This window comes from Molothrus ater, chromosome 9, assembly GCF_012460135.2.
Source record: "Molothrus ater isolate BHLD 08-10-18 breed brown headed cowbird chromosome 9, BPBGC_Mater_1.1, whole genome shotgun sequence".
In the NCBI taxonomy this organism is placed as follows: Eukaryota; Metazoa; Chordata; class Aves; order Passeriformes; family Icteridae; genus Molothrus; species Molothrus ater.
In genome coordinates this window covers 25,473,212-25,494,802 of record NC_050486.2, presented here as the reverse complement: position 1 = coordinate 25,494,802, position 21,591 = coordinate 25,473,212, and the positions used below count along the sequence as shown (strand labels likewise).

The window sequence follows — 21,591 nt, the reverse complement described above, 5'->3', positions numbered from 1 at the left end:
TGCACAGGAGTGTGAAGAGACCTTCCTATAAGTGGCATCTACAAACAGATATAGTGCACTTATACCTTGTAGGCATGCAGAGTTTCCAGCTTGAAAGAATTCTGCTCACTGATTGCCTGAAGTGTGGGTGAGCAAAAGAAAATGGGTATTTAGCATCTCTGTGCTTGCTGGTTGCAGAATTTCATGAAGTGACACATCTCTCAAACATCTGGCCTGATGCCAGCATCATCCTTGCATTTTGTGCTGCATGAAGGAGTTAATTTTTTTTTTTTCAGGTAAGTTGCTTCAGCAAATGCTCCTGTTATTAGGAAAAGACAGCACTGTAAGGAGAGTTGTCATCTTTATTTTAAAATCTTGTAGCAATTGATTTATATTCATTCTAGTGACACCAATTTTGACAAGTTTTGTGATCCATTTCATGTATAAAGGAAATTCCATAGCAGATATCTTAGAAGGGTGGTGGGTAAAAGCCTGTAGGCTGTTTTCATAATTCAAAGCTACAGCCAGCTGAATTTCTGTTGGAATTGAGAAAACTTTATATAACCAGATCCACAGATTAAAATGATGCCAGCCAAAATTATACTCTAGTACAAAAAACAATTACACAACACTGATTAAATTACTGGATCAGTACCTTTTGAGGTTGCTGAAATACACATTAATTAGGTTATTGAAGATTAGAGGTGGTGTTTTTATGTGAAGGATGGGAGTTGGGAGGGAAAGGATTTAAAAATAGTAAAATACAGTCATCATGAAGAAGCCATTTCTGCTGGTAAGCTACCAAACATAAGTTTTCTTTTTAAATTCAATTATCCAATATTTACAGAAGAGTCTTTGAATATCAAATCAGTTGCCATGGAAATATGGAAACGAAGCAGATAAACAAAAACAACACCTGAAATTAAATTGCATTTGAATGGACATGCAGTTTGCTTCCAGCACTTGCATTGTATCAGGCATCTGTACACTGTGCAATATGTTTCATTCAACACGTGGTTTGGAACCCAAAGGTAACCAAGAAAGAAAGAAGTTGTTACAATTAGCATCTTTATGTAAAATTTCATACTCCACAAAACAATGCAATTGACACAGGGCTTACGCAGAACATTGGGTGATACTTTGCACTTATTGTGATGGCTTGGAAATATAATTCACTGCACAATACTCACAGAATATTTACAGAAAATGAAAGCAATCATTAGTCTCTTATAAATAAGGTGACCAAATATCCCAGCCTTCTATGAATACATGCAACCCCCTCCATGACGAAGTCATTGCAGTTATTTTGCTCTAATGAGCCTTCTCCCATCCCCATGAGTATTCTAAAAACAAAAGAAAGGTATCACACACAACCAAAAGGAGTCACACAACAAAACCCCATACTTGTTATAAAATTTAAATTCTCAAACATCCTTTTAGTACTGTCTCATTTTAGTTCTGTTTCTACTGCTTTACTTCAATGGGTTTCCCCTTTCCCTGAATGTGATGCTGGTCCCCACCTCGACAGGAGCAGGGAGGACTCTGGAGAAATGAACTGTAAAAAGGCATCATCCCAGCAGTAAGAAAAACAAAAGAACATGGCTTGCAGGCAAAAGGAAAAGGAAGCTGAAGACCCATTTGTGTCTAGAAGGGTGAAGAGACAATGGACATTTTGGTCGCCTTAGTTACAAGTCTCTCTGTCACCTGCATGCACAGACTTTTGTTTTAGTCTGTAAGTGTTGATCTCACAACCACACAGAGTTTTATTCAAACACCAAACTGGTGAACAGTGTTATGAACAGCAATCACAAGGATGGAACAGCCTTTTCTCTCAGAAGTCACAAAACAAGATACTCCTTGAAGTCTTCTTTCCAGCTGTGCATATGGATCTGTACAAGTCCCATCTCCTGCAGGCATGACCAGCTCAAGCTGTGACCCTTTACAAGTTGTGCACGAGGTTGCCATTAAAGGTGACGTTCAGCAAGGTTACCACACATGGTTTGGGTACCACAGTTACCAGCAAATCACTTTAATGGTGACCAATAGGTTATAAATTACTCCAACTACACACATATCAGAGAGGATTATTACAGAGACAATACTTTACACTTCTCTACCTGCAGCTTTCAGTTTGGTTTGGTTTGTTGCTGTTTTCTACACGGTGGTGGTCTCCCATGGCGCATAATGTGTTTTTCTAAACTATCCAGGATGGCAACAGCAATCCTTTGGACATGGGGATCAGTGTGGACATTTTCCTTGATGTTGTACAAATGCTGCAAACCACCTTCTTCAATTAACATGCTGCAGTATCTGGCGGCTGTAATAGGATTATAAAAAAGAAATTAAAACCAGAATTATCTAGGGTAAAGGTAGGAGATACTGTAAACACTGACTGAAATCCACTTTTGTCTCCAGGCAGTATTTAAGACACTCCCTGAAGTGTCCACAGAAGTGCATGAGTACTTTAACAAGTGACAGCACAACAGAGTTATTTGGACAGGACTCTAGCTGTAATCAGGCCTCTTACCAGTCTGTCTCAGCTGACTGGAAAGTGCCCTGATATGCACAGTATTCTCTCTTCCCCCCACCTCCTCTACAGGCATTTAAAGTGCACATAAACAAACCAGAAGAAATGGGAATCAAAAGCACTATGGTGTATATGAGTATCCAGGTAATAATAGCCCCTTTCCCAAAAACCTTGGTACAGAACAGCTACCAAAAAATGGTATCAGATATACCACATCATTTGTGGAGGTCTCCAGGCTTGGAGAGCAAATACAAACTAGCTCCTTCCAATAGTTTGTTAAATATATTGATGGTGACCTCTCATTAATTATAAGTTGCTACAAATGCCTTTCCAGGGTTTTTTCCACTTACATTCTGGAATTCACTAAGTTGAAATCACACCCCCATCAGCTGCAGCATTATTAAGAGCAGGGAACAGCTATAAAAAGAGCTGTAGGGTGGATGTAATGTGCAAGCTGCAGAAGTTGTTATGGAAAGGTCAGGATGACTGTAATGCAATCCACAGGGCATTACCTCAGATGGGCCCAATTTCACCATTCATCTCAGTGGTGCAACACCAGACTTGTTTTAATGCTGATGTTGAGCATTTCGCTGGGGATCACATTTACTGTGGCGCTACAAATATTTTAGTTAGGTTACCTCACTGAGGTGACTGTGACACAGACAAACAGCAGCAGAAGAAAAAGATACACAAAAAAATTAAACCAATTACTTCCAGACTACTTTACACTATCTTCTATAAAAGGAGGTCAAATAAAAAGCATCTCCTCTCTGGGACTACTAAAAGCTTTCTTGGTACCAAGCACCAAAAGCTGAAGATTTTCCTCCCAAATATATCTTCATATTTCAGAATTAAACACTTTTTCCCCCACAGTAGGTTATTACATTTGCTACCAAACATTTGGTTTCTCTGCAACTTTGTCCAGAAGCTTCTGGCTTCAACGACCACCAAAAATAAAAGAATTCTGTCTTGGTCTCAAATCAGGAGTAGGCCAATGCAAACCTCAGTAGCATGTTAAAAGCTCAGATGTGAGGGCAAACAAAATACCAAAAATAAATAGAACAAATAGGACAACACAAAGTTAACAGGACTGAGGCACAAAGAGAAATTACAGGGCCTTATTTAAAATCTGTTATCCAGATCTGACCAGTAAAACAATTCTGTCAGAACAGTCTGACTTCATCATGAAAAATCTCACAGATTTCTGGACAGTACCCTGGGAACAGAGGCATATTTATGAGCTCTATGAAGGGCAGCAAAACAGTATTCTGTGTGCAGTTATATATTATGTGATGTTATTGGTGGGTTCTGAATAGATGCCTTATCACTGCAGAAATAGAGATTGATGGGACAGGGATAAACAAGCCTAGATATGCTGCCATCAGGGAGATTAAAAACTGGCACAGAAAACACTTCAAATAATTTAGAAGAAATCTGCTTTATATAGACATATTCATGACAAAAATTTCTGTCAAAAAAACCCCAACATTAAAAGCCAGGAAGGTTTGTCCCCTCCTACACTTAGGTATGGTTGGGGGATTTATTTCCTTTTCCCAAAAATTATGCATAACATCAAATGCTCTCAAATCATTCTATTTCTTATTTTGCAGATGGGAAAGAGAGATTAAGAAAATGACATTCATGCCACAGCAAGTTACTGCAAAAAGGCAATTAGAGATGAGGAATAACTATAGCTTCTGTTCCCATAGTAAGACACTGCTACCTGCCATAGTCATTGCTCTTAATTTAAAATTAATTTTTTGCCCAGCATTAATATTTGCATATTCTATTTGAATAAAAACACATGTGCAAGCAAAAAATGTAGTTAAATCTTAACAAATCCACATTTTGGAATTCACACTATGCATCTAACAGTAAAATTTCAGTTAATAGAAGAGATGTAAGGAACTTCCACTACTCTCTTTTTCTCCCCCATTTAGTCAAGCCCCAGGAGTGAACACCCCAGAAATTTTTATTTTTCCCACTTCATGCTAGTGAATAACATACCAAAAAATAAGAATTTTAAGGGTAATATTCTCTCAATACATACGATTTTTGCTGCAGACGTGCTGCATTGCCCACACTGCCCATAACTGGACACCAGGTGTCATGAAACAGCCAAGTAGTGGGAAAAATGGATTGAAAGACCTATTAAAAAAAAAAAGAAACAGTTACTTGCTTTATTACTAGATACTATTACTTCACAGGTCATACGTCTGTTCCACATGTTAACTACACATGTTAGCCACATGTTAACTACAGGAGACATTGATAAATTCCAAGAGGCTGGTCTGCTGCATCTAAAACTCATTTAAGACAACTACCTGCAGATATCAGATATAGTAGATATGTGGTATGCTTTATTTTCCCCAAGCTCTTGATCACAAGATAAGACAATATTTACCTGTAAGCCACCATCTCACATTCTGGGGTTGGCCAATTCAAAATGGCAGTATGCTGTAAAATACAGAACCAAGAACATTGATTGTTAAATACAAACATTGAAACAAAAATAGGAAAGACTGTGATAAAATTCACCATGATTTCTGTACCAGCTGTTCAAGGAGAGATGTCCTCTGGCTGCGACTCAATGTCCAGGCCTGCTCTCCTCGAGATATCAGATGAGCAATAATCCCTGCTGCAAAGTAGCTGACTTCCACCTCCACACTGTGCAACAATTTACTGATGTGGTCTATGAAGTCCTTCCACATTAACTCAGAATGGAGCTCTTTCACTTCAGCTATGTTATTCTAGAATGGGGAAATAAATAATGAAAAAAAGAGAAAATGTCAACAGAAAGAAGATGGCATGAGGGAGATAAACACAAACTTGAATTATATTGTGTGAGTAGACACAGAAAAACACTCAGATGAGATCTCTGTACATCCAGGTGACCACCACATGCCAAAATACTACTTTTGCTTCTGGAAATTTTTCCAGTCTATGCAGGAATTTGCATCAAAACAAAAAGGTTTTCTCATAAGTGATTTTATGCCATTAACAATTACATTACACTAAATCAAAGGCTATTTTTGACATTCTCAAGCCCAACTTAAAAAAATTCCAACAGTGCAAAATTCTTCATTCCACTGACTTTCAACCTACTTTTTGTATTCGGACTTATGTGAAGCCTCACTCTCCTTTCTGAAAAGCTCTTTTTATTTACTCTAACCATCAATTTCAATATAACTTTTGAAGAAACACAAAACAATCCAAAAACATGTCAATTGCAAATAATACACATTATAAGGATTAAAGAAGAACATAAAAATATTAGGATATGAAAAACTAATATTTCAGATTAACATAAGGTAAAAAAAAATCCTTTCAAAATAAAATTTTAAAAGTATATATTTCAGACTGTTTTTCTTTTTCATCTCACCAAAAGTCCAAGAACTTTCTGTTGGATGGATGATTCAGATGGAAAAGACTGTGGATAAAGGAAACAAAAACCAAGTAAACATTTATGCTTATTATTGAAACAGCTTTAATTATAAACCTGTGCTGCTAATCCACCACCAAGGCCCCGTTCCTCACCTCTAAGACTCTCATGAAAAGTTCTAGCCCTTGGTTTTCAATAAAGTGCCGACACGTTGTTGGAGATTCATCTGTGAGGTTCCAAAGTGCACTCAATGTGAACTTGAGGGTGGTATCTACAAGATTCTGATTTGTTTTCTGTTTAACTATTTGTAGAAGTTGCTGGGGAAAAAAAACCCATCAAAATGTCAATATATGTAATAACTCCTCTGCTTTTTCTACACTAAGTGGGCAATGCATAGCTGCCATTTATACACAGAGTAAAGATAAACATGCTTAGAGTCAAACTATAGAAAATAAACTGGCTATTAAACTTTTTACCTCTGCTCTGAACACGGTTGCCTGCTAAAGGAATTCCTTTGTTTCCACAGTAATTACATGTGTAGGGCTATTACAGATGGCACAAAACCACCCACAGAACTCTGAACCTTTACAGCAGTATTTACTTCACATATTCTCATTCTGAGCATCTTTCATCTTAAACAATGAATTTCAAATCAAGATATGTCTTGCTATCTTACTTTGCATGAATTGTGTCAAGTTTTTCCACTTTGGCTTACCTTCCCAATCATTTTCACCTGAATACATGTTAATATGTTCTTAGAATTTTATCTCCTTATGTTTACTTTGCATCTTCAGGAATACTGCTAGTATGAACAGGGGGAGAGGATGGGATGGCAGGAAAGCATCTGACTTACCCTAACAATGAAGAGTTCTGCACCAAGTTGAGCTGTTTGCTCTGTTGAAAGCTGTAAACAAACAAAAGCAAATCAGCATTATTTTAAACTTTAGAAATGTTATCCTATCCTCTCAAAGCTTAATTCCATACCTTTGCAGCAAGAATGGAAATTATGGCTACAGCCATCCTTTGCATGTTTTGATCTTCATGATTGCACAGCCACTGCATAACAAGTTTGGCTGCTTCAAACCTGGAAGTTAAAAACCCATAATTTTCATAAGTCTCATAAGTGTTAGTAAAAGAAAGATATACACAGACAACAGAAGTATGCTTCATACCATAAAAAGTAGAAAGACACAGTGAAATTGGATGAATTGTAGGAGCCTCTGTCAGCTTTAAGCTGTTGACTTAGGTTCTCTTACTTCTAATTATATATCAGAGTGCACAGGAAGTGCTTCCAAAGAAAGAAGAAAAATTTGGCACAATCTTCTGAAACAGTAGACAATCACACTTCAAAGTATTTGGACAAAACATTTGAGCTGAAAAATGTCTGCAAAAAGCAACCTCAGAGAAATGCTGACTTCTGTTACATGGAATTAAGGATAGACCCATCCAGGTGAAGTTAAAAAACCTCTGTACAGCAAAGGATTTTTTCAGAACTATACTCAATGGTATATATTTGGGTCAGCAGGCCTAAAACAATATAGGCCAGATAAATTCAGCATGCTGGAATGATTTAAACTGAGCAAAACTGGGGCCACAAACAAAGCTTCTGAAGAAAAATATTCTGCAATGCTACAACTCATTTCAACTGACACCTAAAACTTGCCTGTTAAATGGGACATCCTGAAGGATTCTGTCACTGCATAGTGAAAGAAGGCAATTCTTTTGCAGCTGTGAGAAATATAAAACAATTGCTTCATTAGAAACACAAAAATTTTGGAACACTTTCTATTGGGGTGCATGAGACAGAGAGTACTTTGGACCTTATGAGCATAAGAGAACTGATAGATAAAATGCCTTGGCAAAAGCAGAACGGAACTTTGAAAATTAGATAGCAAGAAGATTTAATTAGACAGGTTTACCAGAAAAAGAAAATCCTATTAATCAATGCAAGCAAGAGATGTTGGTATATGCATAAGTTTGTGTATGCGATTTCAACCTAATCACTGTAGTACACATTACTAGTCTCCCTAAAACAGTATACAAGTGCTTGTATCCCACAATAAAATCGGATTCTGATCACCAAGTTGTTTCAGACACATTTTCTGAAAAACCCTTTCCTTAGGATTTTTCCTCCTGAGAAGCCGAGAGGCCTCAGGAACAAAATGTAACCAATGGTTATCTGCTGCTGTGGAATGCAACAGGTGGATCTGGGATTGGTCTCATGTGGTTGTTTCTAATTAATGGCCAATCACAGTCAGCTGGCTTGGACTCTCTGTCCGAGACACAAGCCTTTGTTATCATTCTTCTTTTTCTAGTCTTAGCTAGCCTTCTGATGAAATCCTTTCTTCTATTCTTTTAGTATAGTTTTAATATTATATATATAATAAAATAATAAATCAAGCCTTCTGAAACATAGGATGAGGGAAGAGATGAGGATCTGACCCTAAGACCCCTGTGAACACCGTCACACCGAGTCAGTCTCCCGTCTCTCTCCATCGCCGACAACTTTCTTGCTATGAACATATTTCCCAAGGGCCTGGGACGTGGAGAAACCTTTTGTTGAGACCCACAAGACAGAGGACGGCACAGAAAGCAGAGAAGTTTTGCCCTGTACCTGCTGATGATTGGGGAAGTGCTCCATGGCCTTGAGGAGCAGGTGCGTGACGTCTGCCAGGAGGCGCACGGGCATGCCGGCCGCCAGGTCCTGCTTGGTGAGGTTGAAGACGCAGGCGCTCGCCGCCAGCTGCACGGGCAGGTTCAGGGGGTGGTTCCTCATGCCCATCACCACCAGCTGCAGCACAAGGGTGGCCCACGTTAGCTGCTCACACATTTGCACACAGACCCCCAAGAACAATCTGCCTCCTGCTCCAGGCCACAACAATGACTCACAGCACCCAATTTCTGCCTCCCTTGTACTTGAGTGAGAAATCCATCTGGTGGGATTGGAATTCTCAAGGAATAACATTTCATTCTGCTCAGCGATTCAAAGCTGGCAACTTCTACTGCTCCAAGTCCTTCTGCACAGCTTGCAGCAACCTCTCAAAGAAGAGGCTGCACAGATTGCAAGAAATTCCTAGAAAGAGCCCAGGTTGGGATAAAATCACCAAACCCTTTCAGAGGTGAATGAAGCAGGACAGATTTCTGCAGTGCAATGATAATGATGTAGTGCCTTGTTGTTTGGTGATGAGCCATCATTTGGAATCACATCCTGAGCTGCTAGGTCAAGACAGATTTTTTGCACGTTCTTCCTGAATGATGTTTTTGGCTATGTATGTTAATTTTGATCTCACCAAATAAACACCTAATAATAATATTTTTCTTGTTGATAACTGATGGGTAAAGTCTTTTCGACATTGATGCCAAATTTAAGGCCACTTGTTCAACATGGAAGACGATAAGAAAAATAAAAACCATTTGTCCTACTGGTGCCTCTTTTTAGGATCCCTACAAAACTTAAACCATCTCCAACGTTCTAGACATGGAAAGCCAATGCCTATAACGAATTTCTAAGGAAGGTTTTGGGCTCCAGGTTACAGTCCCATACAGAACACTAACAACATCCATTCACCCATTACCCTGCTGGAGGGTGACAGTAGAGAAGCTGTCACTGAATTCTTTCCTTATTATTAATGTTTTGTGAGCATCAGCAGAAGGTACTGCTCTGTCTGGTGAATAAGAGTAGACACAATTTTGATTAGAACCCAAACAGATATGATCTAATGACAGAATTCAGTATCTGAGGAATATTTCATATCATATTCAAAGATAAGTGAAAAAATCAATTTACATGCTACTAAATTTAGATAATTTAAGTTAATAGAGAACAATTTTGCCTAACATAAAACACTACAGGGCATCTTTTACTTCCCCTGTGTTTAAATAGTTCTTTTTTTATTTAACATTACAATTTTAATCTTGAAGAACACAACCAAAAAGGTAAAAGCTTATAAACTAATTTATACAGGCTTTTGGGGATGAGCTCAGGAAGAACATACGAGAACCATCAAAACTATTATTTTACCTTTAAAATTTCAGGCTTAGTTTTTTCCATGACATGTGTCAGGCTGAATAAATGAAAGAGTGCTTCTCTCACAAAGAAGGCTCGTTCACTGTACCGCTTCAGTGCTTCTGAAATCTGAGTTTCATTTGCTTCTCCTGACACCTGTGAACACAGAAATAATCTTTAGTTCAAAATGTCAACATTTTACTTGCAAAGTTTTGTTCTCAAAAAATGCAGAGCTGCAGTTTCAAAGGCAGTGATTTGGCCAAGTCTTTCAGTAAGCAAACGATTGCCAGCCTGCTCTAGTTTCCATTTAATGATATTTTCTGTTTATAACTATAAATTGTGTAACTGGTTTGTTCCTCAGTCCTACTATTTAATGAATCATTGCTGCAATCACTGTTTTTTATAATTCTTAGGGCAGCATGCAGAAATTGTTCTACTTAACATGGCACATACAAAAAAAGTAAAAGGTTATATATAAGTCTTTATATTTATATAAAGACACTTTATATAAATATATAAATCCTAATTCTGTGCATCCTGTATTGTATGCAGGCATATTTTTTTTTATTTCTGATATCAGGAATATAGTACAACCTTGAGAGAACTGACAGCATCTTGGATTTTGTTTTATATTCTGATTAGAACAGGGCAACCCTGTTTACTGACATGTTGTACAGCCAATTATACCCTACATGAAAAATTTCCACTTGGTTTCATGTTCTTCACTATAATATCTGCCTAGTGTTCATAATCAAATTTCACAGGGCTGCTGTAAAGACAGTAATATTTTACCTCTGCTGTTTCCTTGAGTTCTGTGTCTTGTTTACTCTTTAGCAGTATCTAGACTAAGCAGTTGAATATTTCAGTAGAGTTACTAATGAATTTAGGTCAGCCAAAAAAAAAAAGGAAATAATACCAATCATAGCCTACAGTCTCTTCTTGACAATTATGCCTTAAAACAAAACAAACTCAAACTGCATTTTGCTAACCACAACGCCACAAGTCCATCGTGACTTTCACATTACTAGAACCTTCTTCCTTCCTGCCTTTTCATGGTGCAGACAGTTCTATGAAGCAATTATTCTGAACAGCAAGGATTACATTGTATTATTTTATACCAAACATGAGGTATAACCTCCTGGTGCTGGATATCATCACACCAAAGGGGAACTTGCTTTCTCTGTGCATTTCAACACTGAGACACTTTGCTATCAGCTGTGACAACTAAGTACTCAAGAGACCTGGCCCTCAACAACTGCCAAATTTCAGGGGGAAAAAATACAAGAATTGTGTAGCTGTGTTACTCCACTTGCCTATAACAAGAGCATTGTGAATTTTACAACTGAAGTGGAAAACTAGACTTGCACAGGAGACAGACTAAACTATGGACACATTAGGCTCTCTTCCTCATTCCCTCTGCAGCTTCCATCATCCTCAAGACACAGCAGAAAGGAAAACTCAGTGTCAAAGATGATATACCACTGACATGTCTAAAACAACTTGTTTTCAATTAATTCTGACCTGCTCATTCTCCAATAATTGCCTTCAGATTTTACAGAACAGGGAATGATGTCTTGTTGCCTGGCTCTAAAAGATAAATAAATGCACTTCAGAAAACATCATCTCATCCTAAGGGGCTAAGTAATTGAGGATTTGTTCAAGAAGAGGAAGTCTTTCATCCTAAGTTATTGCTTCTTAGGTGATGTATTCTCAACAGAAGACCTTTCAAGATATGTAGAAATATTGTAAGAGGAAATAGCAGTGGTGATGGAGCATAACAGCAGCTGAGTGATTCAGCTTTATTGTATCTGCCGTGTTAATCATGAACTGCTCAAAGCTTATGCAAATTCTACCTCCACCCCTCACACATTGCTGACTTATGCCAGATACTGTCTGGGATCCAGAGAATATTATCCCACTTAGTGACTTCAGACAAGGCAAAGCTCAGCTTTCTTAGATATGGAGAATCAAGATCTAAGGTTCACTGAAAAGGCACAGAAAACAGATGCCTCTTACAAGTATATGTATATATACAGTATTATGTAAATTTAGCAATTTATGTCAAAATTAAATAGAATTTCACCTAAAGGCCAGGTGAAATTATAATTAACAGTTTAAATTATAATTATAAATTATAATTAACAGTTTAAAAAAATGAACCTACACACACATACATTACAAACTATTAGCTCTATTTCCCCTGCACATTCTATTTTTTCAGTGAAATTAATTCCCCCACTTAACCTTCAGGTTTCCTTCTCCTGTTAAGAACTCTGAGTAGCCGGCATCAGTAGCTAGCAGTCCTACAAACTGCATCGTGGGCCGCTGCAGAACGAATGCTTGTACAGCTTTATCTGTGACATGTTTTCTTCCAGAAATGTCCAAAGACACAAGGTTAGGCAAGATATCTTTCTGTTCCAGCAAACGAAGAGCTATGTCCGATGTGAACTGTTTGTCATCCGAAATATCAAGGTGATTCAGGTATTTTAGTTCTCTTATAACATCCAGAATCTGGGTTGTGGTCATTTTCAAGCATTTCAGGTGGTGCATGGTCAAAGACTTGAGCCTGTCTTTGCAGGTGAGGAGTGCTGTGATGTCAGTGACAGAGGTGTTGGATATATCCAGACTTTCCAACCTGGGAAGTGAAGCAACATCTGCCAAGTCCTCATTGTAGAAGAGCACATTGGTGATGCTCAACGCGCGGAGCCCAGACAGCTGACTGAAACACCTCTCGTAGGGGTCTTCCAGAGAAAGAGTCAGTGAGTTCAGCACCAGGCACTGCAGATTCTGCTGGATCCACTTATTGCTGCCCAGTCCACTGATAATGTCTGTGATTGTTATATCTGCATTGACCCCTGTGGCATCCAGCTCCACCAGCTTGTGATGGCAGAAGGCTTTGCGGAAAGCCACGGCGGAGATTTTGGCTTTGCGGATGCAGGCGCGCTTCAGGCGCATCTGGGTGCCTCGGAAGATGCCCACGGTGCCATCGTTCAGCAGCCCTGTGGGAAAACAGCATCAGTGCTTGGCTCCAGCGTTACACACCACCACTTGGACATGAAAGGGTACAAAGTGTTGGCAGAGAAAACTAATTACAAAGTAGTTTGCCTCGGATCATTACACCACTGATCCCAAAATCTTACGTTTGCGACTCCACTTTGAAGATTATGAGGTCAACGCTTGGAAAATTCCAGCTTTAAGAATAGGACAGATAAATAAGAAGCAGTAAATGCACGTTACCTGCTTGGTTCAGAAAATGGAACACACAATAAATAAAATATGGGGATGATTCATAAACAATTAGAGTGCTGCCCTCATTTGCTGTATTTTTCTCACTGAACTGGTTAGAAGTGTGCTAAAAGCAGAATTTCAAAATTTCTGAGTGCAGTTCTCCTCTGGCCACAGTTCCATTAACCTCAAGATTGCACCATCTATCAATGTTTGGTTCTCATCTTGCTTTAACTACATAATCTAGCATTTGACTGAATTCATAAGGAGGATCAATACTAAATTAAGCTAATTAAGTCCTATATGAAGAAGGTAGGAGTGTTGCTCAGAAACAAGCTGAATGTGAGAAAGAAACCTAAGAAGTGATTCAAAGAATAGAAAGAAGAGGGCAAGGAAAGGGTGGGAAGGAGAAAAAGACAGCAATGAAAAAAAGAAAAAGCAACGATCTTGTTTAGTGTCTTTTTACTCTTTAGAAAGAATGCATAAGTAGCTTTTTCTTGCAAGACACTGGCAACATCCTAACTGAAACAATACATTGAGTTCCTGAATTACCAAAAATGCATTGAATATACAAATATCAAATCTTGGTGTCTTATCAACAGAAGGATTACAAAAAGCCATGTGAAGGGTACAGCTGCACAGGCATCCACACAAAAGGAGTAGGAAGAACATGTCCTAGTTTTGCTCCTACAGGGTTATAAATGTCAACACTCCCAGCTTTTCATCTCCTATCTTCACACATACTTAAGAAAGGAAATGAAATAAAAAGGCAATTTATTTGAATAATAACATCATTGCCACAACAGTTTGGATTTAAGTCATGGGCTAGTAATTGCCAATATAAAGATGTGCAGACCTTTCTAGGGAGCAAACGCTTCAGGCACTTCTGACCAAGTAGTCTGGGGACTACTTTCCCCTTTTGCAGGGAAAGCAAAAATATGGGATGAAACAATTGGTATGGAGCAGAAAAAGTAAAAGCAATAAATACAATTAGAGTTTGGTTTAAGTATCACTAAATTAATTACTTCATAATTTTTGCTAATCTCTTCATTTGAGACCAAAGCACTCTCCCTGGCCTACCTAAAGACTGAGTTTACCTGCTACACACTTTTTTCCATCCTGCATTCTTTGTGTTTGTGGTATTTTGGTGTCTGGAAGTGTCTTCACCACTTCCAGCATTGGTAGATAGTTTCTGGCAATTCAGTTTCCTTTAATCTGATTTCTTGGGATTACTCTAAATAACTCCTTATCAGAAAGTAGTGTATATTATAGATTACCCTTTTTTTTAGTGAGCTTGTCTATTTTAGGACCTTTCCTTCTGTTACTTCTGACCAGAACAACTTGAGAAAGCCATTACTTGCCCAGTAACACCCAAATACAATCTGCATCTATAGGATAGGGTGTTTGGTCTATTTACAGCAATTTTTCTAGTGTCATGTCTCATTTTTTAACAAAAGTCTACAGTATCTCAAGGAACGGGTCTCTTATCTCTAGTACAATTTATACCTTTACTTTTTCATTATAAGAAATTTTATTATACAAATTTTATCATGCTTAAAGCAAGCAACCAAGATGGGAGCCCTATCCTCAGAGAAATGCTGACAGACAGCCAGTAAGCCAGTACACAAAATATAAGGATACCATAAGCTGTTTATACCACTCTAAAACTAAGGGCTTTGAAACAAATAATTCCATGTCAAAAAAAGTATTAAGAGAGATGAGAAACTGTTTTAATGAATCACAAGGGTTTTTTCTAACTTAATCACAGGGGCACACAGTAAAAAAATCCAATTAAATGCTCTTCAAGAGGTATTGTTGCTAGAAGTAGTAGAATCTTTTTTTGTTTTTTTTTTGTGAAATGATTGAAAGAAGATTGAGAAATGTTCAAATAAAGGAACAGTAAAATCATAAACCAAGACTAAGAACTTTCTATTTAGATCTATGTGGCAATGCAAAGCTCAGCTGAAGCTGTGTAAAGCAAAAATAACAAAAATTCTCTATTAAGGGATTACAGAACACAGTTTTAACAGCTGCAGCAGCAGATTCTACTAGAAAATATAGCAGAACTGCAATGTCACATTCCAGTGAAATAAGTTCACCACTGAGGCACAAATGATTGTTTTTACCATGAAATGCCATCGTCTGCAGCAGTCGATCAGCCACCTCTTGAGGGAACATTCCTGGCTCCTGCAAGCAAAATGTCCCATCTTGCCTTTCTGTGCAGAACTTCTCTAGGTTGGCAGTCAGGAAATTCAAACAGATATCAAGTAAAGAATACGGAGAAGCTTCCTCCTGTCATGTGCAAAACACAATGAAACAAAGATTTAGTCAAGCCATTCTTTCTATGAAACTTCTCTAGAATGTCTTTTTTGTTAGTCTGGCAAATATTACAAGAGGAAATGTCTCCCTCAGAGCCACACAAAATCAGGCCACACAATGAACAACTCGCCAAACCGACGGGAGCCTCCTTCCCCTGTCATCCCCAGAACCACAGCCAGTCACGTCTGCTGTGCTTTGAACACCACTCGTGTTCCCAGAAGAAGAAATGCAACTGCTGAAAAATAATTTTAATTTATGAAGTCTACTGGGAATTAATCTATCAAGACAGACTGAAAGAATCAAATTACACTTGTGGATTTAAAATATTTCTTTTAATCTTTCATTTAAGTCAATGCATATTAGAAGTCTACTACCAACCTACATAAGAAATGCAGATATTGCAGACAAACTGCATATATAGGAGCAATTTTTGATACTGAAAAGGGCAGCTACAGCTTCACATCAAAAAACGAAACCCAAAAAGAACTGGCTTAATTCCAAGTCTCATGCAGCAATAAACTAACATCCATTACAGTGATTCTTTTCCTCTTTCCAGGCCCTCTGCACCTGGAAATCATCTATAGCAGAGGTCTGGGTACAAAGGACAAGGCAGAATATAAACTTGATCTTTTGCCTCAGAGTTTCAGGTTGCACCCTGATACATGAAAATCTCAAAGGGTTTTTTTATTCCATGTCTAATAATAACCTACTGTTTTCAGGCACACAGATTAATCAACATAAAGAATGACTCTCAGCACTGTGAATCATCCCCAGCACCACACAAAAGAAGGCCGAGTGACTGGTACATACTCCCCCAGACAATATTGAAAATAACAGCATCAACTGTTGTCAGATCTCATCTGCAGGAAAAATAGTAGCTTCCCTTTTATACAGAAAATTCTGGATAATTTCACCTTTCTTTCTCAGCCCATTTAACTTCTGTTGCTTCGCTTGCCTAATATGCTGATCACAGGAGTACTGAAATATGTAAAAGGTTATAGAGGAGAAATATAAATAAGGTTACACAGATAAGTCTTCTAAAATAAGGCGCACATGTTTGAGGATTAGGAGGTACCACATTAGGGCGAAGATGGAATGGAGTCTATCTTTAATGAATCATGTATTAACAACAATTAGAGACTGCAGTTTAATGGCTCCTGAAGATTTAAGTACAGGCTTGGGAAGTAAAATCTCCAAATCATTCGAATGCAAGGTCTTTCTGCAGCTTTTGATAGGCAACTTTTATTCCTTTGACTCAGTTTTACTAAGTGCTTAAGTTTCATTATTTTTTACTTTATTATTACATTGTATTGTTATAAAAACAGGAATTACTTTGTGATGTAACTTGCTCCCATACCAGGAAACAGCAATTTTGGCTGCCTCTAATCTTAAGAGGATAAGAAAATGAAGGACAGAATTTGGAATTGTGAATGTCTTATGCTTCTTTTTGTTTCTTTGTAGTGTGCAATGATGCCTGACTATTTTAAAATAGTACATTTTTTATGTGAGATGGGAAAATTTCCTTTTAAACATTTCAATCAATATATATACCCAAGACTTCTATGACAGCTGATGAATCAAACAAAAATCAGAATCTTTACTCAAAGGTGTATGAAAATCATTCCCACAGAAGCAAAGACATCCACATCTCCACTAGATCTTGTGTTTCTAATTTGATGCTCAAAGATGACAAAACCAGAATACTGTCTCTCTTCATTCCTCCTGGAGCTGTTCCTTCCTGTCTGCCAGAAAAGCTGAAACACTTTGATCTATCAGTGAACAAACTCCAACGAGAATTTTTAGCCCTGTAGATAGGCCACTGGCATATGACTCAGAAAACTATTTTTTCAACCAGTACCTCTGAGTGGCCAATCTTTCCTTTGGAAATGCAAGTTTAATTTTTACATAATCCCTCTGGAAGTTCACGCAGGGCATCTCCATACAATCAAGGAACAAAAAGCACAAGCAGGGATCAATTACACTTGCAAACAAAACAGTTCTGCTTTGTTTAACTCCACTCATTCCCATTACAGGAGACATTTGTAATATTTCTTCAACTTGCTGCCAGAAGGCTGAGCAAACACCCCTGACAAAGGCTCCTGAGGTACCCTGGGCAAAATGTTTTTATCTGTATCTAATGAAGTCCTCTGACAAGCACCCTAAAAACAATTTCCTAAACTGCCTGCTGCTGAAATAGAACAACTCAAATGCAGCCTGGAAACCTTGTCACGTGAGCTGGAGGCATTCCTTCCCTCACTCTTCTATACTTCAAGACAATATTGCCCAGTTAAAGTTGTATTTAAGCTCTTACAAGGTCAGAATTTGAGTGGTTCATTTCTCTAGCTCTGCTTTTGAATGTCAGGTTGAAGACAAATCTGCCATTTGTTTTCTGATCACTTCACTTTGTGTCCAATGAGACACTATAAATGTATGTCAACCATAGCAGAGCACTTTAGTTTTTTTGTTATTATTTAATAAACATCACCCAGCAGTTTTTAAGTAGAACTCCCATTATGCTATTTTACTTTTTCATAGTCATCTTAATTATCTGATACTTCAATTAACCTCACAGTTTCTTTCATTATATCAAATTAATTGAGTAACCAGAAAAAAAAAAATTAATTCCCCAAACCACAGAATTATGAATTACATGATGCAAGCAGGGGTGCCTTCATTAACTAAAACATATATTATGAGAGTCATGTGACATATCTAAAACCTGGCTAGCTTATGGAATAGCATAAAAAGTAGAATAATTGCATTTAGATGGGCTTTTAGAAGCTTATTTAAATTAATTATGTTTTTAAAAAACTTTTGAAGTGCTCAATATAATCAAAGCAGACCAAAAGTGTGCAGGGGGATGGGGTAAACTGCCTGGTTACTGCCCTGTAACAGTAATCCAATACAGAGGTGAACTGAAATGCAAAACCAGCTTCAACTTGATGTTACCAGCTCAGCTTCGAGCTCACGCCAGTTGGAAAGGTTCTCCCAAAGAACATTATCCTGCACTTTTTCCTTTGAGAATTCCATCAAGCAGCTTTAAACATCACTAGAATATACTCAACACATATTTAGAAGTGCAGTTAAAAAGCAAAAAGAACTTAAGGGGACATATTAAAGCACTGGGAATAAGCTAAAGAACCTTAAGGCAAACATTATAAGCCCAGTTTATAATGGCTAAGTGTGAGTATCAAAATAAAATCCTGTTCATTTGGGGAAGCATCACCAGGGAAGTACCTGCTTATATAACAACACCTAAAGAAAAATAACAAACAGGTATAACTGCTGTTTTCTGTCAGTCATTACAATCTAGCTTTACAAAGAAAAAAAAAATAGTAACTCCATGGCTGTGTGGGCCTTTCTCACCACAGAGGTTGTGATCCTACCAACTCCAGCCTGGCAGATTCAGTTCCTACAGGCTCTGTCTCTCAGACTCCTTAAAAATCAAATTTTTTTTCCATCTGTAGTATTTTGTTTTGGCTGGTTCTTGCTCCCCCTCAATAAATCAGTATGTAACACTGGAAGACAAATCCCAATTTCATCTCTAAAAGAGCCATGCCTGTGATGTGCTCCCCAAGTTTTACACCAAATTGCAGACTCAGCATGACAAACCCCAAGCATGCAAAGTCTCTGTAAGCCAGGATCACCTGATTTTCCCTCTCTGAAGTCTCAAAGGAAGAGATGGGTACAGGATTAAGACTTTTCAACTTGTGGTAGTCATTTCTCTCAAAACATTAACAGGAAAAAATAGGTAATTTAGAGCCTCACTTTTGGTGTTGGATGTACCATGTTTTCCACCTCTCCACAGCCCCAAAACTTTACTTACTTTCTCAAAATGAACATTCTGAAAACAATTAAGAAATAGCAACTCAAGCAACAGCCACCAAAATTCCTCTGAGTGCTAAGAGAGGAAAGCAGTGAAAAATAAACAGTTTCATGATTTATGCCACTAAGAAAGCTTTATGATTATCCTATTTAAATTAAGTTAAATGGAATTAAACAGAAGTAGGTGATTTATTAGCCAGACTCAAGGAAGGATTATGCTCAAAACTCCAATTTAACGTTAACTATTCTGGCACAAGAAGTGGGAACATGGAGATTAAAGCTTCTACTGATACAAAGTCAGCAGCGATCACAAGAGGCCTAAAATTAAATAGTGACACATTAGAGCTACATAGTAAGGCCACATATTTTAAGATTAATATCAAGAACTTCAGAGACAAGTTCATAAATTAGAAATGATAGAGAGTGGAACCAGAGTGGTGTGCTGAACCACAAAAAAAAAAAAAACAGGGTGAAGGAGCCAAAGAAGGTGCCAGGAGCACAAAAAAAAAAAAAAAAAAAAAGGATGGATTAAATCACTTTCAAGACACTCGGGAGATGTCACAGGACTATTTATGTTAAGAGGTATCTGCACCATTTCAGTGTAAAGGTAACAGCGACTAGAATACTCTGGGGATGAAAAGCACATCGGGAATAGGACATAAACCCAGCTTTTCTTAGCCTAGAGGATCAAAAGGTGAGAGATACAAATGCTACCCATAAATAAATACAGCACAATAAACATAAACTATAGACAGGAAAAAAAGCTATTAAAGAGAAGCACACTGCAAGCACAGCAACAAAGGTATGTAGAAATGCCATGAACTGGAAGTTTTGCCATAAATTTAGACATCAGTACATAGGTAAGCAATGAAATTCTACCCTAGTTCACTGATTAATGAGCAGGCACAAAATGTACCTACTTCAATAACAATGACACATAACTTTATTAGGGGATTGACTGAAATTAGGCTTTTAATGACAAGGGATGAGACTAGATTGCCCAGGAAGCTGCTGCTAGTCCTTGAAAAGCAAATCTGCACACTCATGCCTGGAGCAGAGGAGCAATCCAAACAGCTCCCATATGTTCAGCTCCGGCCTGTCTGGAGCAGGGAAAGGCTGCTCCTTTGGCAGCTCCGTGCTGGGAGAGCTCTGCGAGGCCCACGCACCGAGCCTTGGCACGGCTTCCTCCAGACAGAGCCCGGACAAAGCAATTCCCACTGGGAAGGTGCTGTTTGGGGCTGGTGGAGGCAGGAGCAGGAGGAGGCACGGGCGGCCGGGCTGTGCAGAGCCGGGCTGTGCCCTCACTCCGGCCGGCCGAGGGGCTCTGCCCCGCTCCGCCCTGGCGGCTGCTCGGCCCCGCACGGAGCCGTGAGGGGCCGCTCAGGGCGGCGGGTCTGGGCCGGCCGTCATCGCCCTCCCGGCGCCCTGGGGACACCGGGGCACACCGAGCCGGGGATCGAGCCTCCCTCCCTGCCGTCCGCCGGGTCCCGGGCGCCCTTTTACATAACGGGCGGCAGCGCCGCGGTTACACAACGAACGGCGGGGCTGCCCCGGCCCGGCCGCGGTACCGGCGGGAGGGAGGGGAGGGGGCTCCGCCTGAGCCCCTCAGCCGGGTTTGCGCCGCCGCCATGGCGGCCCCTTCCCCGGGGTCACCTCCGCTACCTGCGCCGGGTCCGGCACCCGGGGCTGCAGGAGAACAGCTCCCTGCCTCCCTCCCTCCTGCCTCCTCCCTCTTCCCTGTCCCTGCCCGCCACCGCCACCCCCTCACCATCGCGGCGCTGGGTGCCGCCGGCGAGCGCCCAGCCAGCCGGTCCCGTCGCTGGGTTCCTTCTCTTTTCGCTTTTTTTCTTTCCCTCCCTCCCTTCCCCCGTGTTTACCCCCCCGACCTGGAAGTGAATGTTGCCTCAGCCGGCCGGGATCCCGCCTCCCTTAAAGGGGCTGCGCCAGCACAGGTTCGTGCCGTGTACGGGGAGCGGAGCCTCAACAGTCGCGTTTTAGGCTCGAAGTGTGGGGAGAAGGGGCCATTGCGCAGCAAAGCGCATCGGCCTCTCTTGCTACGAGTGTGTGGGACCTTTTCTTCGGCATGGTTGCTCCGGTAGCGGAGCCGGGACCCGAGAGCTCTGAGGCGAGCGCCCGGCTGGAGCAGGTGAGCAGCAGCTCTGGGGACCTCCCACAGCCATGAACCGGCGTCAGCTTCACGCTTCGTGCTCTCAAGCCTCTGCAGTTCAAGTGTTTCCTGCACAAACTGGTTTATTCTGGTAATATGAATAATAACGTGCACCAGTACAATAGGTTCTGCCGCCTGCTTTGGGGGGGAGCTTTGCTGTA

General features: G+C 39.6%; 1 protein-coding gene across 1 annotated transcript; it reads right to left on the bottom strand.

The window, feature by feature from the left end:
* Positions 1-321: 321 nt before the first annotated feature.
* LOC118689725 (protein zyg-11 homolog B) lies at positions 322-21,110 on the bottom strand. The gene is made up of 14 exons (XM_036388151.2): positions 21,032-21,110; positions 15,246-15,411; positions 12,139-12,893; positions 9,910-10,050; positions 8,503-8,679; positions 7,552-7,616; positions 6,873-6,972; positions 6,742-6,792; positions 6,044-6,205; positions 5,889-5,936; positions 5,059-5,256; positions 4,911-4,963; positions 4,557-4,654; positions 322-2,296 (listed from the first exon to the last, which is right to left on the bottom strand). Exons 1-14 carry the CDS (start codon positions 21,032-21,034, stop codon positions 2,106-2,108), a joined length of 2,208 nt encoding a protein of 735 aa, XP_036244044.1. The 5' UTR covers positions 21,035-21,110; the 3' UTR covers positions 322-2,105.
* Positions 21,111-21,591: the final 481 nt, after the last annotated feature.